Source organism: Aptenodytes patagonicus, chromosome 8, assembly GCF_965638725.1.
Source record: "Aptenodytes patagonicus chromosome 8, bAptPat1.pri.cur, whole genome shotgun sequence".
In the NCBI taxonomy this organism is placed as follows: domain Eukaryota; kingdom Metazoa; phylum Chordata; class Aves; order Sphenisciformes; family Spheniscidae; genus Aptenodytes; species Aptenodytes patagonicus.
This window is the reverse complement of record NC_134956.1, coordinates 8,747,582-8,768,172: the sequence shown is the minus strand read 5'-3', so window position 1 is coordinate 8,768,172 and position 20,591 is coordinate 8,747,582. Positions and strand designations below refer to the sequence as shown.

The 20,591-nt window shown below is 38.8% G+C and overlaps 1 protein-coding gene across 2 annotated transcripts in view; it reads left to right on the top strand.

Annotated features, from left to right (window-relative positions):
* The first annotated feature begins 2,609 nt into the window (after positions 1-2,609).
* Positions 2,610-20,591, top strand: part of DCP1A (decapping mRNA 1A) — a 35,409-nt gene continuing 17,427 nt past the window's right edge. For both annotated transcript variants that reach the window (XM_076346258.1, XM_076346260.1), the window contains exons 1-4: positions 2,610-2,748; positions 3,819-3,859; positions 5,665-5,792; positions 15,211-15,277. In XM_076346258.1, the coding sequence (XP_076202373.1) occupies positions 2,614-2,748; positions 3,819-3,859; positions 5,665-5,792; positions 15,211-15,277 (371 nt within the window). In that variant the 5' untranslated portion in view covers positions 2,610-2,613. The remainder of the gene's footprint in view (positions 2,749-3,818; positions 3,860-5,664; positions 5,793-15,210; positions 15,278-20,591) is intronic.

Sequence of the window (20,591 nt, the reverse complement as noted above, 5' to 3'; positions counted from 1 at the left end):
TTCTGATACAAAATATTTTATTCCGAGGTAACAACAGGGCAGGGAGAATAAATTCACTAAAATGCGGAACTGGAATGAGCAGATGAAGGAGGAAAACAATCCATAACCAGAAACCACCACTTCTCTTTTTTTATCGATGCTCCTCATGTTTCACTTTTAATTCAAGATGAAGCCAAGGAGTTTTCACACTTCAGAAGATCTCACACAGCAGAAGGCTGTCCTTTGCCAATAAGTTTTTTACTTTGAAAGATACCTTTGCTTTACAGTAATCTTGCAGAAAGGAGCGGTTTGGTGAAGATGTTTAAGACGCCATTTAAAACCAGCTCTTAAAAAAGTTTTTGTCATTTTCTTTCTGTCTCATTTGAGCCCTTAGAATGTTGATTGTCTCTTTATAAAAGATTGTTTTCAAACTTTAACTTCCTCATACTATCTTTTCCTAATATAGAGTGTTACTGAATAATAACTAGACATTTTACGTCAAAGTATTTTTGACACCATAATAAGTGTCATTGTTTGTCCTTGATGGAAAGAGTTTTATGTACTTTACTAACAGAATCAGTGAAAACCCAAATTGTATGGATCAGATTGGGCCCTCCTGTGGTAAAACCATTAGAAGGGGATGGAAGATTTATGGAGCTCTAAGACATTCTGTATGATTTTTAGGGGTTTTTTTACTGATGCTTAGGTCTTGGGATTCAGGGGTGAGTTACTGGGATGAAGTACACAAGAGTTTTGTGTCCAGATTACATTTTTTTCTAAGAAATGTCTTTATACTAGAACTGTTTGACATCAAAACAGGTAGATTAATGTTTTCTCCACAAAGCTTTACTTTTATAATTTACAAAATTATATTATACGGGAACTTGGTATTTCCACTGCTTGTCAGAAAGACTTTTTATGGAACTACACAACTTCTGGATCCTTGCTTATAGCTTGTGCATTAAATGTCTGCCATTGTGGGAGAGGATTATACTGTAAAGCTGTATTAAAATCAGAAGTATGTCCACCTGCAATGGAGAAGAACATAACCTGTGGTAATACAGAGCTTAGTGGAAATTCTTTACATTCTCGAAGGGTCAGAAGCATGCCAGAAACATGGTTTTGTTTAGAAATTTACAATCCTGTTTTTTCCTGTCAGATTGCACAGAATGCTACAAAGATAGTTGGATCTCAGTGATCTTGCCTTGGAAGTCATTCATGCCTTGGTCCTAATAAATATTCTATACTTTCCTGTTCCTAAAATCCACTAATTATTAAAAAAATTGCAGGAACAAAGCTCAGTGCACTGCATGTTACCTTGTTCTTGTTCCAGCAAACTTAAATATGTACTACATAGGACAGTTGATATGTTCACTATACCCGAGAAAAATATTTAATTCTAAAATTCTTTTAAAATATTGCAAATTCCATATCCCACTGCAGACTGTGAAATATTCAGATACCAGATAATGACAAACACGCGAACAAACAGCATAACCCCCAAAGTACTGAAAGATAATTCCTCCGGCCTGTGACCCAGCTCACTCAGAAGCCTTTGTATTACTAATGTCAGTAAATGAATACTAACAATAAAAATAATGACCTCTTACACTGTAAACAATACACAGCTCTTTAGCTTAATCTGTTCCATTGACACGAAGAAGCTATTTCTCTTCATGACACATCCAGATGTGGAGAGACAACTCAGAAGAAGTCAACTGAAAATCTCTTACAATGTGCTCAAGGGGACTAAGTACAGGGAGTGGAGTTGGGTAGGGTGGCTGGCAGGATCCCTTCTTCAACAAAGGACTAAAGGTCCTTTCCTCACAGCATTGCGTGAGCTGAACCTGAGCGACAACATTTCTGACATAAACCTCCTGGATGGAGCTACAGCCGGCTGAAACGGAGGGGAGGCGGCAGGGAGGGAGCACAAGCTCTCTGCTTGGCAGGCATGGCAATGGTTGGTGTCTTTGGACACTTGGCAGCATGGGAGCGTGGAGGCCATCGCTCAGCTGTGCCAGCTCCGACAGAGCTTGGCCAAGCCTTGCAGCTGGTGGAGGCACTGCCACCGCAGCTGGCCACCGCCTGCTCGGCCAATGCCCAGCAGCATCGGGGGACACGCCACAGCCCAGCTGCCACGTGTCAGGCTGAACCCCATGAAGCCGGTTTTCCACCTAGCCACTGACCTGCGGCTCATGACCCCGTGCCACAATGCCACTAACCCCTCTGTGGTGGTGGTGTGTGAACACCAACCCTCAGCCCCAGGCCACGGGTGTCGGCAGGGGCTGGGGGCTGCCTCGGGCACAGCCAGTGCCCAAACCCCACGGCCATGGGGCACCCCTGACGCCTCACGGCCCAGCAAGGCCTCGGGCACGGGAGCTGCGAGGTGGGGGAGAGGGGAGCCCGCGGGCCCGGGGAGGGGGGGCTCCGGGTCCCGAGAGGGCAGGAAGGGCCTCGCTGCGTCTTCTGGCGGGGCCGGCGGCTGCCGCGGCGCAGCCCTGGGAGGGGGCCAAACCGCCGGGCGGAACGGCAGGCGCGGGGCTTGGCGTTCCGGCCGGCGGCGGGGACGGGTGCGCCGGTGACACCGCGCGGCTGCTTCTTGCCCTCCCCCGCGAGTGGCTGCCGGGATCCAAGATGGAGTCGGTGAGCAGAGCAGGGCAGGAGATCAGCCTGGCAGCCCTGAAGCAGCACGACCCGTACATCACCAGCATCGCCGACGTGACCGGCCAGGTAGCGCTCTACAGCTTCAGCCCGAAGGCCAACGAGTGGGTGAGTCCGGAGGAGCGGGCCTGGCTCTCCCCACGTCCGGGCCGGGGGGTGGCGGCGGCGGCGCGGCCCCAGGCAGGGCGTTCGCGGTCGCCCGTGCCCTCGCCCCAGCAGCCGCCCGGCCCGGGGCCTCCGCACGGGGCCCCGGTGGGGGCTGCTCTCGTGCAAGGGAAAGTTTGGGATTTGGGTGCCTTCCCTCGGCGGAGGTGTCGACCCCGAAGGGCGCTTGTGCCAGAGGAGAGGAGAGCCTGTGCTTGCGCACGGGGCGGCACAGCGTCGTTCACCTACTGGGGGTCGCTGTGACCGAAGCAGCTGTGGGGCTCGAGGTTTCTTTTGCTCTTGGTGGCCGTTGCTGGGTTGACTTCTTTTTTTTTTTTTTTAAATTGTAATTGTTGTTGCTCATGCGTGTTGAACAGAGCCCTAATGTAGGAAGAGTGGGGCTTGAGAAATGTTAGTATTCGTCATTGCATTAAAACGCAGTTTTTGCTTGACTGCCGGTTTTATCACAAAACTATAAAAATGGAAATATATGGAATTTCACATTGTCATATCCAGCACCGGAGCTGTACACGACTTTCTGTGCTTGTGGGTCACAAGCACACGGTAAAGGTTGCTTTGAAAACTGAAGTATGAAACAGAGCCACGGTCCGTAGTTCTATTGTTTTGTTGTTGGCTGTGCTGTCATTGCTGTCCTTTAAGTAACACTGTGGAAGACAACCTATCTGCCATTTGCAGACTAATGGGCTGTAGTCCATATTTAAAATAAGGAGTTGTGTGAAAGGTGTTCAGCTCTGACCCATCAGGCTCAGCATAGGAAGGTTGTAGAATACTGTATATCACATCATCAGATTGATAGCATGAACAAAATCTTCTGGAAATGGGTTTAGTTTCCTAATCTTACGAAGAAAAAATAGGTAGTTTCTGGAAATAAGAGATCATATTTTTAGTCCTATGATGTCAGACCTCATGGGAAGATAACGATATTGTAAATCTCTCTAATTAAAATGCTATACAAAAGCTACATAACTGGGTGAACAAGCATATCCCTTAAATGCAATTGCTGTCTCTTGTAGGAGAAAACCGACATAGAAGGGACCTTATTTGTGTACAAAAGGTAAGGGGTTTTTTTTTGGGGGGGGGAGTGGGGGTTCATTTTCCTTCCTTAAGAAAACAAACCTTAGAGGGCTTCATAAGTAGCTTTCATACTGGATTTACTGCTTCTAGTAAACTCATAATTACTTATTTGTCCAGCTGTTAACATCTGTATACTCATTTGAAAAGAATAAGCTCTGCACATTGGTTAATAACTCTGTCAAAAGCACCTAAAAGTACTGCTGAAAAATCATAAAACTTGATGAACGCTGCATATGTATCCACACAAAAACCTAGTTTATTGAGCTTATTTTGTTAATCTAATAGCATTTGTTAATGTATTGAGTTTGTTAAATGCTGAGTCTTCCTTTGTCTCCTAAAATCCATAAAGTTGACTATGAAAACAATTCAGATGACAAATTAAATAATCTGTCCTAACTTACTGTCGGGAAAAGGCAGAATTTCATGTAAATGGACAAAGTTGCCTAAAAGCTGGAGATCTGTTAGTATATAGTTTTGGGGGCTACTTGATTTCCTCATCAAAACCATGAAAGAAATTTCCAATTATACGGGATGGGGGAAAGGGTTGGGGGGGAGAACCAGCGCATAAAACCAAGCGTGGATTTAAGCTTTAAATTACAGGCAAATCAAAAATCTAACGATGAAATAACACTGTTGAATCTAAGAAATACAAATAATGCAGACTTAACCTGTCCTGAGACAGACTGTTATAGACTAGGTCATTACAATATTTTATCCTGGCACTGTGAAGGGATACTAATAACCAGTTCCTGTCTATTTTACTTGAGCTCCAAGCTTGGAAATACTTAGTGTAAGAAAGCCAACCAAACTAAAAACCAAAAAACTAAGCAAGAAAGTTTCTGTGTGGTTAGCTGATTATTTCAAGTAAGTTCTGTTAGGCGCATTAAAAGACTAACTTGTGATGGTAAGGATCGTTTGTGCTCTTCTTAGAAGCTCTTAACAGATTTTGTTGTTGATCATTCGGTAAAGGTGGCTACATTGTTACAGAAATTTTAACATTTGCTAGCTAATTATATCTATTTTTACCCTGCCTTCATCATGCTGCTGTGTTGGTTATATGGCTGCTTACAGGCACAGTTGAGTATGCTGACATGACATTCATGCAGCAAGAGAAAACAGTTCTAAAACTATCTTGAACTTCCAGTGCTTGCTTGCTTGATGTTTTCTTTTTCCACCTGGTGTCTAGCAAAAATCTAGATAATAAAAATTGTTTCACTAAGCAATACGGTTTTGAATAATTTAACATCTAGTTTGAGGACACTGGGTTAAGTCTTCATTTTAAGAGTCTCCCATTAGGAAGAAATTACTGCTTATGGTTCCCCTCTAAGTGTATTTCATGTTATTTCAGCTAACAGCTTTTTCCATTGTTGTACCTATTTACAGTAAGGTAAATGTTGCTCCATAAGTGGTTTGGTTTTTTGTCTTCTAATAAAAGATTCTAAAATGCCTGAAAACTATCTTATGTGAAGTATTGAATACACCTGCATTTTAATCCTGGACCTGCCCTAGTTGTTTTGAATAGATTTTTTTTGAGGCACATCTTTCAGCAGTTTAGCAGTGTAGAACTGTAATGTTAATCCTACTTTGAGGTAAGGGTAGTTTTAAATTGAAATTAGTTGGCATGCCAAGAAATGGCATAGAAGAACAACTATTAGAGCTTCAGGACTGCTAAAGCTTCACCTAATAAAGCACTGAAGATTTGAAGATTAATTCATAACTGTTTCAGAAAATCGTATACGTTGATGAAGGTATTAATCCTTGTTTTTGTTTTAACTGAAACAATAGGTCAGCTTCTCCTTATCACGGTTTTACGATAGTGAATCGACTGAACATGCACAACCTGGTTGAACCAGTAAATAAAGATTTGGAGTTTCAGCTCCATGAACCTTTTCTTCTCTACAGAAATGCTAGCTGTGAGTATAACTTTCTTTAATCCATATAAACTTCATGTTCTGTTTTATAACCTAGACCATTTCTGATTACTGTGGTGTCTGTTTCAAGTATAATGTAATAGGGCATGTTCCAATGAAATGTCTGATGTTTTCTGTCTGCAGTCCTAGATTTACTTAAATAGCTGTGCTATTATATTATGATGACCTGCTCTCAATAAAAAGAGGGTATACTAACAAAGTTCAATATTGCTATGTTCTTTTTAATTAATTATCTGATAGGTTTAATCTAAACATATATGCAGTGCTATAGCATTAATAAAAAACTATGAAAGAATAATGAAGATTGATAGATTTTGAAAGTATTTAACACCAAGAACAGTTCTAAGGGCTTCCTCTTTTGCCAGTGAAAAATTAAATATTAATCAGTAGCTGCCTGAAGAAGTTGAGAAAATTGCTCAGCTCTAGGTTGAAGGTTCTTTCTCTACAATAGGTTTTGGAGTCAAGAGATAGATGTCTATACTAAATTTCCTGGAGTCTAGACTTCAGCAAGTCTGGGCGTTGGGATAGTCGTTATACAGATGAGCGGTGAAATAGTCAGTATCTTCTTGCTGCTTTTTGAATTCTAGTAGTGTTTTGGGTCATCAGTTGAGCTTCAGTGTCCCAGTGTACTGTGTTCCAATTAGGTACATGCTAAAAATCCTGTTAGTCCAAAGAGCTCAAAGTATAAATTATGTAGCCCTTAAAGAGAGGAAGAGGGAGTATATGTGTATATGCAATTCACGTTAGGTTAAGTAGATAAATAAAAGGCACCCCACAGAGCAGAGGGTCCTCCTGATACAAAGGTATCATTTCAGGTCCTCTTTTCTAGACAAAGTTCTCGAAACTAGTTTGCTGCTGTCTAGTGACAGGTTCCCCTTACTGAATTACTCAGAGAACCTTTATGCTGTCTGGATACAGTACTTCCTCCACACCATGTCTTCTTCCTATCAGATTGTCCTCTTGAATTACAGATAGGAACACTGCTTTGGCTATGCTTCAGTGTACCTAAAAGAACAGTCAAATGTTAATCCCTTCCTGTTTCCCCCTTGGAAAGCCTCTAGGTTCTGTGGGGAGTAGGATAGATTCCATTATGGTGACAAAGAACAGTATAACGTAGGTGGTCTCCTCTGTTGAATAGTCTTAGCAGTCTTCCTTCTATAAGTGTCATTGAGAGGAATAAGTCAAAACTTGTCAGTAAGTTGAGAAGTCTAGGAGATTAGGGAAGTAAATGACTGGCAAGAAATTGGGAGGAGGAGGTGGGGGGAAAAATATTGCGTTGTTGGATGTTTAAGCGGGTTGCTTGGTTTGGAAGGAAGAGGAGCTGTAGATGGTGGTAGGGGTAGGATGGCTGATGAGGTGGCAGTAGAGGAAAGAATTGCAATTGTGAGATTGGTGACATAAGGGAAGCAGGAAGTTGATTGATTTGTTTGTTGGAACTGCTGATGGTATCAAGAAGCAGGAGCTGCTGTGGAATTACCATGGTGTATGCTAGTGGGAGTGTCTAGAGGATCACTTAAAGGAAGCAATCAGAGAAGGTAGGCTGTGTGTGAGTTCATTAGAAACCCCTAAAGCTAATTATATGCCTTTCTCTCATTGATAAAAGCTCTCCTTTTCCTATGGGACACTATTGTGTAAGATCTGTGGGAGGCTCTTTGGAGTTAGGATAGACATGACATAGAAAAGTATGAGGAAGGAAGAAACTCATACAAAGGCGAGCAAGGAAAATATTATAGACTGGATATGGGAAATAGTTGCATTCTGAAGTAGTCAAGAGCGATTTTTTTTTTTTCTTCTTACATCTTTCCCATTGTCATTTTAAAAGACTTTGGTCGGAAACCATCTTTTATTTCCTCACTCTGTTCTGTCTCCTGGAAGAGGGTGGTAGCATGTCCAGAAACAGTCTACACTGATTGCAAATTGAAAATGTTCAGTGTAGTTAGTATGTCATTAGTTATTTCCCCGAGGGCCACAGATAAGCAGCAGATCAGTTTTTGTGTGCTCTGCTAGTGTGCACCTTTTTCAAATACAAGCTTAAAAGCATAGAAAACAGCATCTAAGCTTTTTATTCCTTATGATTTCAGCACCGCTAACTCCCTTACATTTTGCACGTAGTTGTTGTGTTTTGGATTTTCTTCTGTACATGCAGTTTCCCAAATTTTCTGACCTCTGTCCCCTGAATTAGTTAGGAAAAAAAAAAACCAACAAATTATATGATTGAAATGTTCAGTGTTAAAGCTGTTTGCCTCTACCTGCATAGTATTCATGAAACTTTAAAAAAAACAAACCAGAAAAGCCTTCAGGATTGATTTGGATTTGTAGACAAATTTCAACAGGTATATGTTTTATTTGTATGGGTAGATTAGGGGATTCTTGCCCAAGTTCTTTTCATGCAGAAGGGTGTCCACTTCTGCTCAGCTGCCTGCTGGCATGAAAAACCTTTGCATTTTTGGGACTAATTCAAATAGGAGTTTTAAGCCAGTGGTTAATGTAATGTGTATCTCTAAGGGCTTAATGTGGTGTATCTCTAATGGCTTAATGTGAATTTCTTCTGAGATCCTTTAATGACTGAAAGAGGATGGACTGCTAGGTTGTGCAAGGAAAAACTACCTCTTATACAGGGTGTTGGCAACAGCCCTGTTTCTTGTAGAGTGGGGGGGGGTTTTTTGTATGCTGCTTGAGGAAATCTACTGTGATCATTAGAAACTCTTAAGAATCAGTTGTCCTACTAAGATTGCTGAATGATTGAACTGAGGATTCTGTTTCCTTAGCTTACAAATGGGGAATGGTTCAGACTACCTGATAAAAACCTAAAATGATGTTTATTCATACTGCTGTTTGGCAGAGACAAGCATATTTTGTGCCTGTATATTTAGGTTGTGACAGGATCAATGACAAATTGTGGTTTACGCTTCCCCAGGGCATGGTAGAAATAGTAGAAGATGATCAAAGCAAAATTATGCCACCACGTATTTGGAGAAGGTTCCATGTCAACAATCTTTATAACTGAATATGATACTACTGTTTTATAAACTTCACGTTTTCACTTTGTTCTGGGATTCTGTCTTGACTTAAGAAGATAATAAGGGCAAAGCCTGTTAGGTATACCAGATCAGATCTCTGGCATTTCTGTCTTAAATGGCATGAGAGCTGTTCTGAGTATATCGAGTGACGTACTCTAGTCTATGCAGAGCCGCTAACAAGTTATATGAGAAACTTTGCAAGCAGTATAGAAACATTATTTTTACTAGGCTGGAGGCTATAAGAATGCTTTGCCTGTCATGCTAGGTCATAATATTTTTGGTGGGTTTTACCATTCTTTTATGGTTTGATTTGTTCAAATACTTATTTTTAATATACAACGGAATCTTTAGTTTGCTGCATATTGGAATTTACCTCTGTTAAGCTGTAGGCATGAGATCCTTTATCCAATTGCAGAAAGACTCTTTCATTAGAAAACTCTTAGAACCAGACTAGGTAATTGCCATGCTATTCTCATGGGAAAGGAGGCCTGACTTATCTTTCATAGTTGTTGGGGGTTTTCCTCTCGTTTTTGCAGGGTGGTATAGGAAGGAGTCTTTCATGGGTATTCTGGAAGGAGTATAGACCAAGTGATACAGTACCTTTCTTATATCTACCTTTTGTTGTGTTCACTGAGTGACATGGAAGACATTTTGGGTCAATTTGTTATTCGTTATTCTGTTAAGACATTTAGAGGCTTTTTTTTTTTTTTCTTTCAGGAAAGAATATCTTTTTAATATTTTCAGTGTTAATGGGAAAATCTTTCCCAACTCCAGAATTTTTTTCTCAAAATCATTCTGGCTACATAATACAGTTCAAGCCCCAAAAGAATACTTAAACCCAAAATTTTGAGAAAGGCTATGTCTACTTTAAAAGTTGTATATAATGCTGCCTGAAAACTTACACCACTTATTCATGAGGCATCAGGTCCTAAAGCAAAAATGGCAGGGGGTGTGACTAAGAGGCTGTGGACATTATACCAGTTACAGTGGTAAATAGAAAAAAATGTATTCTAGTTTTCATCGTTGGAAAGAATTAAAGAAAGCAAATATCTCCAAAGGTGAACAAATCAAGAAATTGCCATAATGAAAAGAAATTGTTTGACTTAATGTAACATTTTTAATTTATAATTTCTCTTAAAAGGTAGAATTTTTTAGATTATACTTCATACTTAATGTGCTATTTATTATTGCTTAATCTGGAATATGTGTTGCTGGGTACATTTGATCCTTGTCTAACTTTCCCTCTGGATGCATGCACATTTAGAGTATTCAGAGTATTTGTTCATGAAGCACTGAATCCCATTGACCTATTTTTTTTTTTCCAATGAACCTAAGCTTGTTTCCTCTTGTCTGTGTTTTGTGAAAGTATGTTAAACTCCGTTTAAAAAAATGCATACAGTTCTGCCAGTAGCAGAAATAATAGTCCGATCTGAAAGTTCGGTACTTTCTTTCAATCTAATGTGAGAATTTGGAGCCGATAGTTGATAGTTTGCTTAATAATAGAGGAAAATTAGTCAAAGTTTTAAGCAATGGCCAACTTACCGCTTAAAGTCTGCAAGAAGTATTCTTCTAAGTCTTTCTCGTTTATAACTTTCCCTCTGTATCGGTGGTGTTGGTCTTGATTAAAAGGCTTTTTAATCCAAGCTAGTTCACTTGGGATGTCAGGCAGATTGATTTCCATGGTGCTGAAAAGACAGATGCTAAGCGTAAAACTTGGGTATTAAAATAAATGGTCCTTGTTTGGTGTGGGTATTTTCGGTTTTTTTTCTTACTTGCTGCTTATTCCTGTCCAAGGGTAGGAGTTAGAAAAACAAAAATAATGGATTTTGGAGAGGTTTTATATGTTTAAGTGGAAAACTCAGTTACAAAGTACTGTCTTCTGGACTTGTATTATCATTAATTAAACAAACTTGTATTCAGAACAGCAAAAGCAAAATGTTGCATTATTTCAAATGGCTTTTAAAATTCTTTGAAAGAGCTCCTGACTGGTTTCAAAACAGGGCATCTTTACTGGTAAGGAAAGTCTCTCATTATCACCTTTGTTCCCAGCTGGCAATGCATTAAGTATAACATATCTGTGCGATTGCCGAAGCTGAATGGCTCTCCAGCAAGCGCATTAACCCAGTGGTTTAGTCTGAGATAAGAAAGGAGCCTGTTCTTGATACCTTTATAGCAGAAGCAATGCAAGCTAGGGGGAGGGGAGGAACCACTGAAAGCTGTTAAGAAGTTCTAAAAATATTTTGTTTGACCTGAAAGATGGCACTCTAACTGGACGGGGTTTTCCGCGCTGGTTCAGTGTTGCAAAGTAGTAATCCCTCTCATTCCACACTGTACTTTGTCAGATGGCAGTTTGTTAAAGTGTTCCTGATCTCGGATGCTGTGTGCCACCTGCTGAATTTCTCCAGTGCAACTGCTTGTGGGTTTGTGCTGTGAACTGTATTTGTGAAATGGCCTTAGATATTAAAACCATATGAAAGGGAGGGACTTTTTAAATTAATTCTAATGATTTATAAATCTATGTGGCAGGCTAATATTTAAATTGAGGAAAATATGAATAGTGAATGAGGAATCTCAGTGAAGAAGATATTAGAGCAGATTGACTGAGGAGAGGCGGCATTTCAGCTAAACTTGCTACTGGAAGAAATATGAGCTTTGAGAGAGGTTGCTTTATATGCTTTTGCCTTAAACTCTATTTGAAATGTAAAATGATGCATATACCATATGCAAATGATGCATGTATGTACTTTTCTTTATGGGAGCGAGATTGGGTTGATTTCCGTGATTACCTTATAGGATGGGTTTCAAAATACAAGTCCTTTCTTTCCGGAGAGAGTTTGAAAGGTTGTTGTCCTCCACTTCCAGTTGTTCTGCTTCATTGTATAGCAACGTCTAAATTGGAACTATAAAATAAAAATTTTCTCTCTCTTCTGTCAGCTCTTCCAACTAGTTAAGGTAACTTCTAAACAGGTCATCTTTTTGAATGAGATGAAGCTATATCTGCACAAATGGCTAAACTGCCTAAGGCAAGAGAGCGATAGTGTCTGGAATCTCTGAAACTGGCAGTGCTGATGAGTCCCATGTACACTTCTTCTGGCATAGCATTCTCAGGCTACAGCTTTGAACGGTTTTGCCTTACTGTGCTGCCCCCAGCTTCTTGTTTCTGCCCTCTCTCTTGTGCCAGATGGCGTGTTTGTGAAGCTGATGCGCAAACAGTATCAAGGAACTGGTCTGGACTAAAATGTATCCAGCTGACATAAGGGCGAGGGGTGAGTTGGGGTGGAATGAGTTAATGGCAAAGTTGTGAGAACGTAAAAGTGGTGACACTGCTTCTTTCTGCTTACTTAAAATAAAAACTGAAGTGAAACTACAGCTTTGGGATGCAACTTCATTTTATGTTGCCAAAGAGTGAGGCTTCTGTCTCACTGTGGCACTTCGCTGTCCCCACTCTTAATTCAGATCTGCTAACTGGGCAGCTTTGAACAGTAAGCTGACTGCCCCATGAAGCAATGGGAGTACAATGTAGAAGAGACCAAGACCTTCCTTTTGGTGTCATCCAGCTGTTAGGCTTGAGCAGGAAGACTTCCATAATGCTTTTGTTTTCTCAAAATCTCTTTGTTTTCCCATAGCAATTTCAATCAAGTTTTAATGGTTGATCCAGTCAAGTTTGGAGAGAAGTTGTGTTACGTATTTAGATAAATATTTGTAGGTCAATGTTTCTAATAAAAATGGCATATGTCAAAGAATGTAGATAAAGATAATTGATGACTTCTTTTAATTTTATGAAATCTGATTTGTCTGTGATATGGGTTACTCATGACTTCATGCGTGTCAAAACGTAGCGTGAATCCAACTGAAAGATATTGCTGATGATGATTACAAACTGCTTCTACTTGATTACTAAAGATGCTGCCCGGCATAGAGTGTAGAAAAGCTGGATGGAAAGTGTTGAACTAGATGGAAAAATGAGTCACGTAACTTAGTGGCTTCTGTTGGATGAAACTCTTAAAAGAACTGCAGTAGAAAGATAGGCCATTAGACATACGACTGTTCAGTTAATGTTTATGCTGGATGTAGTAAAAAGATCACAGATTTGAAAAGAACTGGTAAGTACCAACTCTGTTTTTAATAAAAGGATGTTCATAGCTAGAGTTGCATGCATGTAAGAAATACATCAAATACAGTAATGCAGTTGGGACACACACATATACTTCTGGGGTAAGGGACTGATCTGATAGTACAAATGAGTTCTCTTTTGAAAAGAGGAAGGTAAACATTCCAGCCTGTTGGACCATATCTAAGTTAATGCCCAAGTTTACTTGTTCATAATCTGCTTTACATCTTTGTAATACTGTTAAAGTTTTGCAGTGACTCCCTCTGATTGCTTGCCAGTAGTACAAAGTGGAAAAAAGCCTGATACTCTGTACACCAAACTGAGATTTGGATCTACTTCTTGTCTTGTGTAGGCCTGTTTCTGGCAGAATTGAGTGTGACTTTTATCATTTGTCCCATTAAGATATCATTATCTTCAGTTCTTCAGCAAGTATGCTTTTGAAGAAGCTTTCTTCTCTTGGCAGTTTGTCTGATAATGAAGTAAGGGACGGGAAAGAGCTTTTCTTCAGTGTTAAAATATGCTACATGACTAAAGAAGTAGCTCAAACTGTAAACATTCTTCAGGTTTCTATGCAGTAGACAATCCAGTTGTATTAAACTGTAAATATTAATAAATATTTCCTAAGCATTGGCTACATGTATGAAATGCTTTTTTTATTGGCTTATGTCTTTTGTAAGAAGAAAGTTCCTTAAATTGTGCGGTATCGATTTCTTTGTTTATGACTTGAAAAGCTTTGTCTATTACTTAAGCTGTAACTTCTAAAGAAACGAACACCCAAATGAATATAGTTGTTATTAAATAAAATATATTAAAAAGAAGCAAAGCAGAACTTCAGTTTCTTAGGATATTGTTACAGAAATGAGGTGTGGGCATGACTCTTTAAGGGTTTTGGTCCAGCACAGTAAGCCTAGGATAACTGGAAGGTCTAGGAAAAAAATTTAGTCAATAATTGCCCTCTTTACCATGGCTTGAAATAATTTTCAGTGGGCTTTGGTTGAGATTTTTGAGTGTTTTGAGAAGGAAAAAAAAGGGGGGGGGGCAGGGGGAGGAAAGGATTTCACATTGAAATAAAAATCTACATCTGTCTGGAAAAGGTTGTGTATTTTTTTTTTTTCCCCAAACATTCCTTTTGTTCACTTTAAGTCGTATTTTTATAACCAGTTAATGATTTCAACTTCATAAAAACATTGGCATGAGCTGCAGTATAAAGATGAGTTTTAAAAGGCTAAAAGTGTCTTTTCAGAAACGAAAATATTTTAATGGTAACATACGTAAAGTGTCCAGTTGCCTTTGATGTACTTGCACACTGTGCATTGACAAACTTCATAGGTGAACCAAGATTTAAAATAACCTGCTTTGTGGGTTGGATTAAATACAATTCTGAAAAGAGTTCTGTAGACTTGTATTGGCACAACTGTGGGGACAGTGAGGAGATGAGCATGTGTGTGGGTAAAAATGGCCTCTTTGAAGTGGGATTGCTGTCGAAGAAATAGTACATGGCACTACTGACGAAGTTTCTCCCTCTGATGGGCTACCTTTCAGCTCAGTGATCAGGCTCTAACTCTGCCAACTTTCAGTGGAATTTTACTTATTCTGAAAGCCAGAAAGGGGCTTAGTCTTGCTGAGCTGGAACCCTTTTGCCCTTGTTGCTTTGTCCTTGATACCTTCAAAGAGTAGGGTTCAATATGAATCTAGTTTTAAGCTGCTCCATGAATGTGACAGTATGATTGGAGCTTTGGTACTGCTTCCTTCATATACAATTACTTCTCTTACGAAAATAATTTGGAGAGGGAACCTTTCAGAGAGCCTCTGACTGAATCATCATACTGTAATTCAAGCTTTAATATTTTTGTTGAGCTTCAAAAATTGACAAATTTAAAAATGGGTGTTTAAAAAAAAAGTGGATATTCTTTAGCCTAGTTTAAATGGTAAAATCAGTAATTCAAAACAGAAGGTTGCAACTGTAGTGAGAAGGCAACTGGTAGTTAAAACTTCATTTTCCTGCCACTTTTATTTACAAACAGTATCAACATTTTGTAGTTCTTGCATTTAATCTGACTGAAGTTGTATTTGTGTTTGCACATGTGCTATTTCTGATTACTTTATAAATAGTAGTTGGTTACACACAGAATATTTGAGTGGAAATTGATGGTAATTCATATGTTGCAGATCTAATGGACTGCTGGCTTTTTGCTTTTTTCCTATTGATTTGATTTAATTTTTTTTTTAAACCTTTGTCTTACACTTGCCTTTTTTTCTTATTTTCAAGTGTCAATTTACAGTATCTGGTTTTACGACAAGAATGACTGTCATCGAATAGCAAAACTCATGGCTAAGTAAGTACTGTGGTCTTACTATCCTGTAATTCTTTTATGCAGTACGGGGGGGGAGGGGGGAATTGAACCTATTAAATGTGATTGGGGGTTTTTTCCTCACTCTCCTTAAATAGAAAAATGCAACGTTCTTGCTGGTACCAGTTTTTTTAGTAAGCAAAATGTTGGTTTTGTTTTTTAAAAAAACTACAGCATTAAAATTTTCAGTTAAGTCATAAAAAAAAAAAAATCAGTTGAAGTATAAGTTGGCATTCTCCAAAGAAAGCAAATATGAACACTGTTTATAATTTTACATTTTATTTTGTATAGGGATGCTGGCAAAAGATCCTCTGATGCAGAAAGTGTAATCAAATAAATGATGGCCACATCTTTTTGGTTGGTTTTGTGGTTTGTTTGGTGGTGGGCTGGTTTTTGTTTGGGTTTGTGGGGTTTTTTTAAGGCTTAGTTATTATTCCTGACTAAAGTGAAGAGATTGGAGAATAGTGGGAGAAGTATGTGGAATCTTCTAGAATTAAAGTCATGTTAGGAGGGTAAGCAAAACTATGAAATAATAGGAGCTTGTTGTTGCTAATTTCTGGATTGTTTGATTTTTTTTTTAATTTTTTTTCTTTCTTTTTTTTCCCACCTTTGGAGATAAAGTTGGTTTATAAATCTGCCATGTCACTTGCTCCTGTTTTGTAGTTCCAAGGGCTCCTAGAGATGTCATGCAGCAAGAGAATTTCTGAAGTGGTATCAATTTAAAGAAGCTTTAAAAGACTCTGTTTGCAATACCATGGTTTTGTTAGTTTGTTTCAGCTGCTGTCACTGTAGCAATGCAGTTAGTATCTGTACTGTAGATGGTTGCAGTGCCACAGCTGAGGAGGGCTTCAGACTAGAGCACAGAAGTTTGAGTGAAAACAGAGGTCAAAGAAGGCTGGAACTGGTTGACTTGGCAGTGTGGCATAAAGTCTTTAAAATGTTGTGATTGGAGGGTATTCTTGCACCTTTTTGCTCCTTCAGGTGAGGTACCTTGCAGAATAAGCTAAAACTTTCTACTAATAGAAAAGGATGAGAATTAACTTAAGCAAATCTTCAGTGTTCTTATGAAAGGAAGGAGCTTGAAGTGTGTGACAGGGTAGTTACACTAGCAAAAATGCAAAATTGCAAAATGTAGAAATACTGCACAGGATATCTTCTCATCCCTTGTCTTCTGCTTTGCTTTTCTTCACCATCACACTCTACTTTCCTGAACTTTCTTTTCTATTGCATGCCTTAATCAGCATGTCATGGCTTGCAAGTCAGGACATCTTGAAGACTGGCAAAACTTAATTATATGGTAACTAGTCATAGTGTAGACATTTTAAGCTGAATTTTAATTTCTTGTTCTGGGGTTTTTGCTTTGGGTTATTTTGGCTTTTCCCCACAGAAGTAATATAAGGCAACACAAATGACAGGCTTTGATATCAAGGTCTCTTTCTAAATTCTTATTTTTCTTTTCTGTCGTCCTGATAACCCTATACAGTTCCCATTTCCCACTTTTTTTTTTTTTTTCCCTCCCCTGTCCCCAGCTGTGTTGGACTCTTTGCTGTTATTTGGCTTGTGCAAATATAAGGATTAATGGAAAACAATTGTGTGAAACTGTCTCTCAGAAATAGTTACCAAAACAAATAAAATGTCTATTGCCTCTCCACTTTATAAACAGAGCATCAGAAGGGCAAGGTTTTCTTTTTTTAATGCACCTTTTAATTTAAAACCATGATTAATGTTTGCAGTGGGGGAGAGAGCTGAGCCCTTCGAACTCTACCATGTTCTTATTCTGTCATGCACAGCTACACTGCAGCTCTAAGTGTCATATAGCAAAACTTGAGTTCATTTGGTATTAAACTAGTCTAGTCACTATAGCACAAATCATGGGCTATAGATACTTCAGGGATCTTTAAAAGTGTAATCAGGTAACAGACTGATTTAGCCATGGCTCAGCAGTCCATAAATCACATCTACCCTTTTTGCTGGATTCTGGAAATAACTGTAACCCAGTAGGTTTATTTAAAGTCAGTCTGGGAATAATCTAAGTTTTATTGTCAACTCCTTTGTAGACTACTGTAGCCTGCCTTTTCTTGGGTCCCTGATGCCTGTATTACAGCTTTATTAAGTGCCAATGTTATCATTATTGCTTCGCCCCGTTTATAGTACAGATACTCACACGCTTTTGTAATTGTAGCATCTCAGCACCTAGAAAGTTTCTGAGATTACAAATTGTTTTGGAAGGTCAAAAAGCTGAAATGTATTTTTAAAATGTTGGAACTTTTTATGGTAGGTGTTGGAATGATTGTGGATTAAAAGTATCTTTGAAACTGAAATTAGAGTTAATGCATCAAGCAGAGTTTGGGGAACATGTATTGAGCTTTGTCACTTCAGACTTATGCAAGTGAAATTAGAGAAATCAAATGCGTACATAAAAAAGACATTGATTGGATATTGACAGAATACAGACAGTTGAATTTTGCTGAGCTGGCTAGGACCTCACTTTAGTATGATTTTTAGTCTTTGCTGCCATTAACTTGGTAAAAAAAGGTATAAGTGATCTTTGCTAGCCTAAGTACTGCTAGTAATAAGTCTTTCTTTATCTGAGTGCTTTTTTTCATAACACCTTTCTTCATTATTAGATTATGGAATGTCTGAATACTTCTAGTTCTTTTTTCCTTTAAAATTGTATATTGGTTTAGGGGTAACGAAAGTATTTGCGGAAGCCATTTTTATACTGAGAAAGGTATTTAGTGTAAGTATATTTACTTTTATTTGTTGAAAAAGCACTGTAGAATAAAATCGCATTTAGTTTGGTACCACGTGCTTTATAGCTTCTGAGTATCTAAAGATTCATATTAGGGAAAATGAAATGAAGGCATTCTAGTTGCACATTACTGTAGGATGGAAAAGCTGCTCTTCTGAGGTGGTTGTTGCAAACTTGATGAAAAGCTGAATGATACTGTCTTGCTGACATCCATTTCCACAAACATCAAGCTTTCTCTCCCCCAAAATGGGTAGAAGGCAGTCAGAAGAAAAGTAAAAATGTGGATACTTCTGTGTGCTTCTCTACAAGAAGGAGGCTGAAACTGCAGGAACTATTTCATCTTGGGATGAAATATGTATTTAAGAAAACTTAAAATATACTTTTTAATTTAAAAAATAAAATCAGATTGCATCTTAAAGAAGGAAAGCTGCATTTCAGTGCATGGTAACAGGCTCCATCAGGCTTAGTTCAGTGTATTTTAAAATAAATATTTATGTTGTCTTCCAAGAGCATTAATTTTGTTCCACAGTTTTTGTCTTTGTCTTGGGTGGAAATTTGGATTGGCACCCCTTCGTTTGGGTGGGATTTTTTGTATCATTGATAGCAAGAGTACTGCCCTTATAGTACGTCAGAGCTTCAAAAACATAACCATAAAAGGTTTCAAGGAGATTTGCATTCTCTTTCCTGCTGTTTGACTTGACCTTATTGTGCCAGACTCAGTTAACAAGATTGCAGGCCATCCATTTATATTTTGGTGGCTTATCTTTCAAAAGAAAAGTAAATTAGTGTTTGTGAGCTTTGTAATCACAGACTTCACTTCTCACATTCTCTCTCTCTCCCTCTCCCTCCCCCCCCCCCCCCCCCCCCTTCTGTGAGGTTGTGCTAGGTATATTTTCAATGCTATAACTGCAGATATTCTTAAGCAAACTGTCACAGAGCTACTGTGTCCCCAAAGGAATGTGTGCCTGTTCCACTATCTGATATAATGGAAAGAAACAGCAGGCCTTGCTTAAAAAAGATTTAATCCCGGATTGCACACAGAGCATGCTCAGTGTATAGATTTGCATTAGTTGACTTTTTTCCCCAGCAAAGGTATTTGATTTACAGAACTTTTTTGGGTTTGTTTTTTTAAAAAAGAATTCTAGAATTTTCTGAAATGAAAAAATTTTATGGGAGTCATCAAACTGCTGACTTTAGAAGGAATTAATTTGCGTCAAGTTAAGTCAAGATGATTGTTTATAAGGGATGAGCTTTCTAGAAGTAGGACAGAAACTAGGGTTTTACAAATCTTTGAGAAACTATTGCATTCTGACATGTAATTTTGTAGGGGTTTTTTATTTTTAGGTTAGTTTATAGGCTTGTTTTACCCTGTTTCAACAGTCAGACCCAAACTGGCTTCTGAGATGCAGGCAGCAAGCCAGAAGTGGGATAGTATCTCAGAGTTTTGGGAGTATACTGTTTCACAGTTACCCCATCACCACCATCTGAATGTAACCTGCACAAGACAGAAGATGGAGGAAGAGCTATTAGAGAGCTAGCTACATGAGAAGATAATTTAATTGTCATTCTTCAGAAAAAAACAGTAAACTTTAAAAAGGTAACAAATACTTCATAATGGACAACAGAAAAATATTATGATATATTTTTCAGAAGTCTTTGTGAAACATTTCTGTGAAATGGATGTACTCCCTGAAGATGTTTTGCTATGAGACCAATTAGTACTATTTTAATGGGAAGATGTTTTGTTGAAACCTTCTGGACCAACTAGTTAAGAGCAGAAGGAGGGTCTCAAGACTGAAGCCTTTGCTTCACCCATCAGACAGCACATGCATGACTTCAGCTGTCCAAAATTTTCCCTTTAACTGAAGTATTTATTTTTTCTGATAAAATTATGCTGACACTTAAAATCTCAGCAAAGGTATTCTGGTTCTTTTACCTTGCGCTTTCTCATCTCTAGTTTGAAAGTTGAGTTTAGACAAGTCCTAAGTCAGGACTGTATGACCGTGTGGGGTGCTAGAACAAAATGTTCTCTCAGGGTGTCACCATAGAAACATTTGCACAGTATTGAGCTGCTAAATCCAAACGAGCACATGCTGCAGTTCTTAGAAATTGTCAGACAGTGTAGATTGGCCTCCGTATTCTGAGTTATGTTTGTGGGTGAATGCTTGCTTACAAACAGGGAAAGCTGTACTAATAATGAGAAGCTGGTTAAATAAGCAGCTTGTATGATTAAAAATTTTCAAAGTAATTTTGAAAGCAGTACTGAATTGTTAAAAGCCAAATCTAACCCTTCTTCAGATAAACACAGCTAAACTCTAGTGAAGTTAAGAGGCTTGGTTGCTAGAAAACTGGGAAGAAACTTCCAAGACTTGAACTATTTTTTTCCTCAGAAATGGGAACATAGAGGTGCATATAAATATCTAATAACTCTACAGTCTATAAAATCTGGAGTTACTCCTGAATCCTAACTGACCCAAAGAAACTGGAGGCTGGAATGATTGTCACTTTCTGTGATTGTTATGATGGCACCTCTTGGCTTCCCCATCA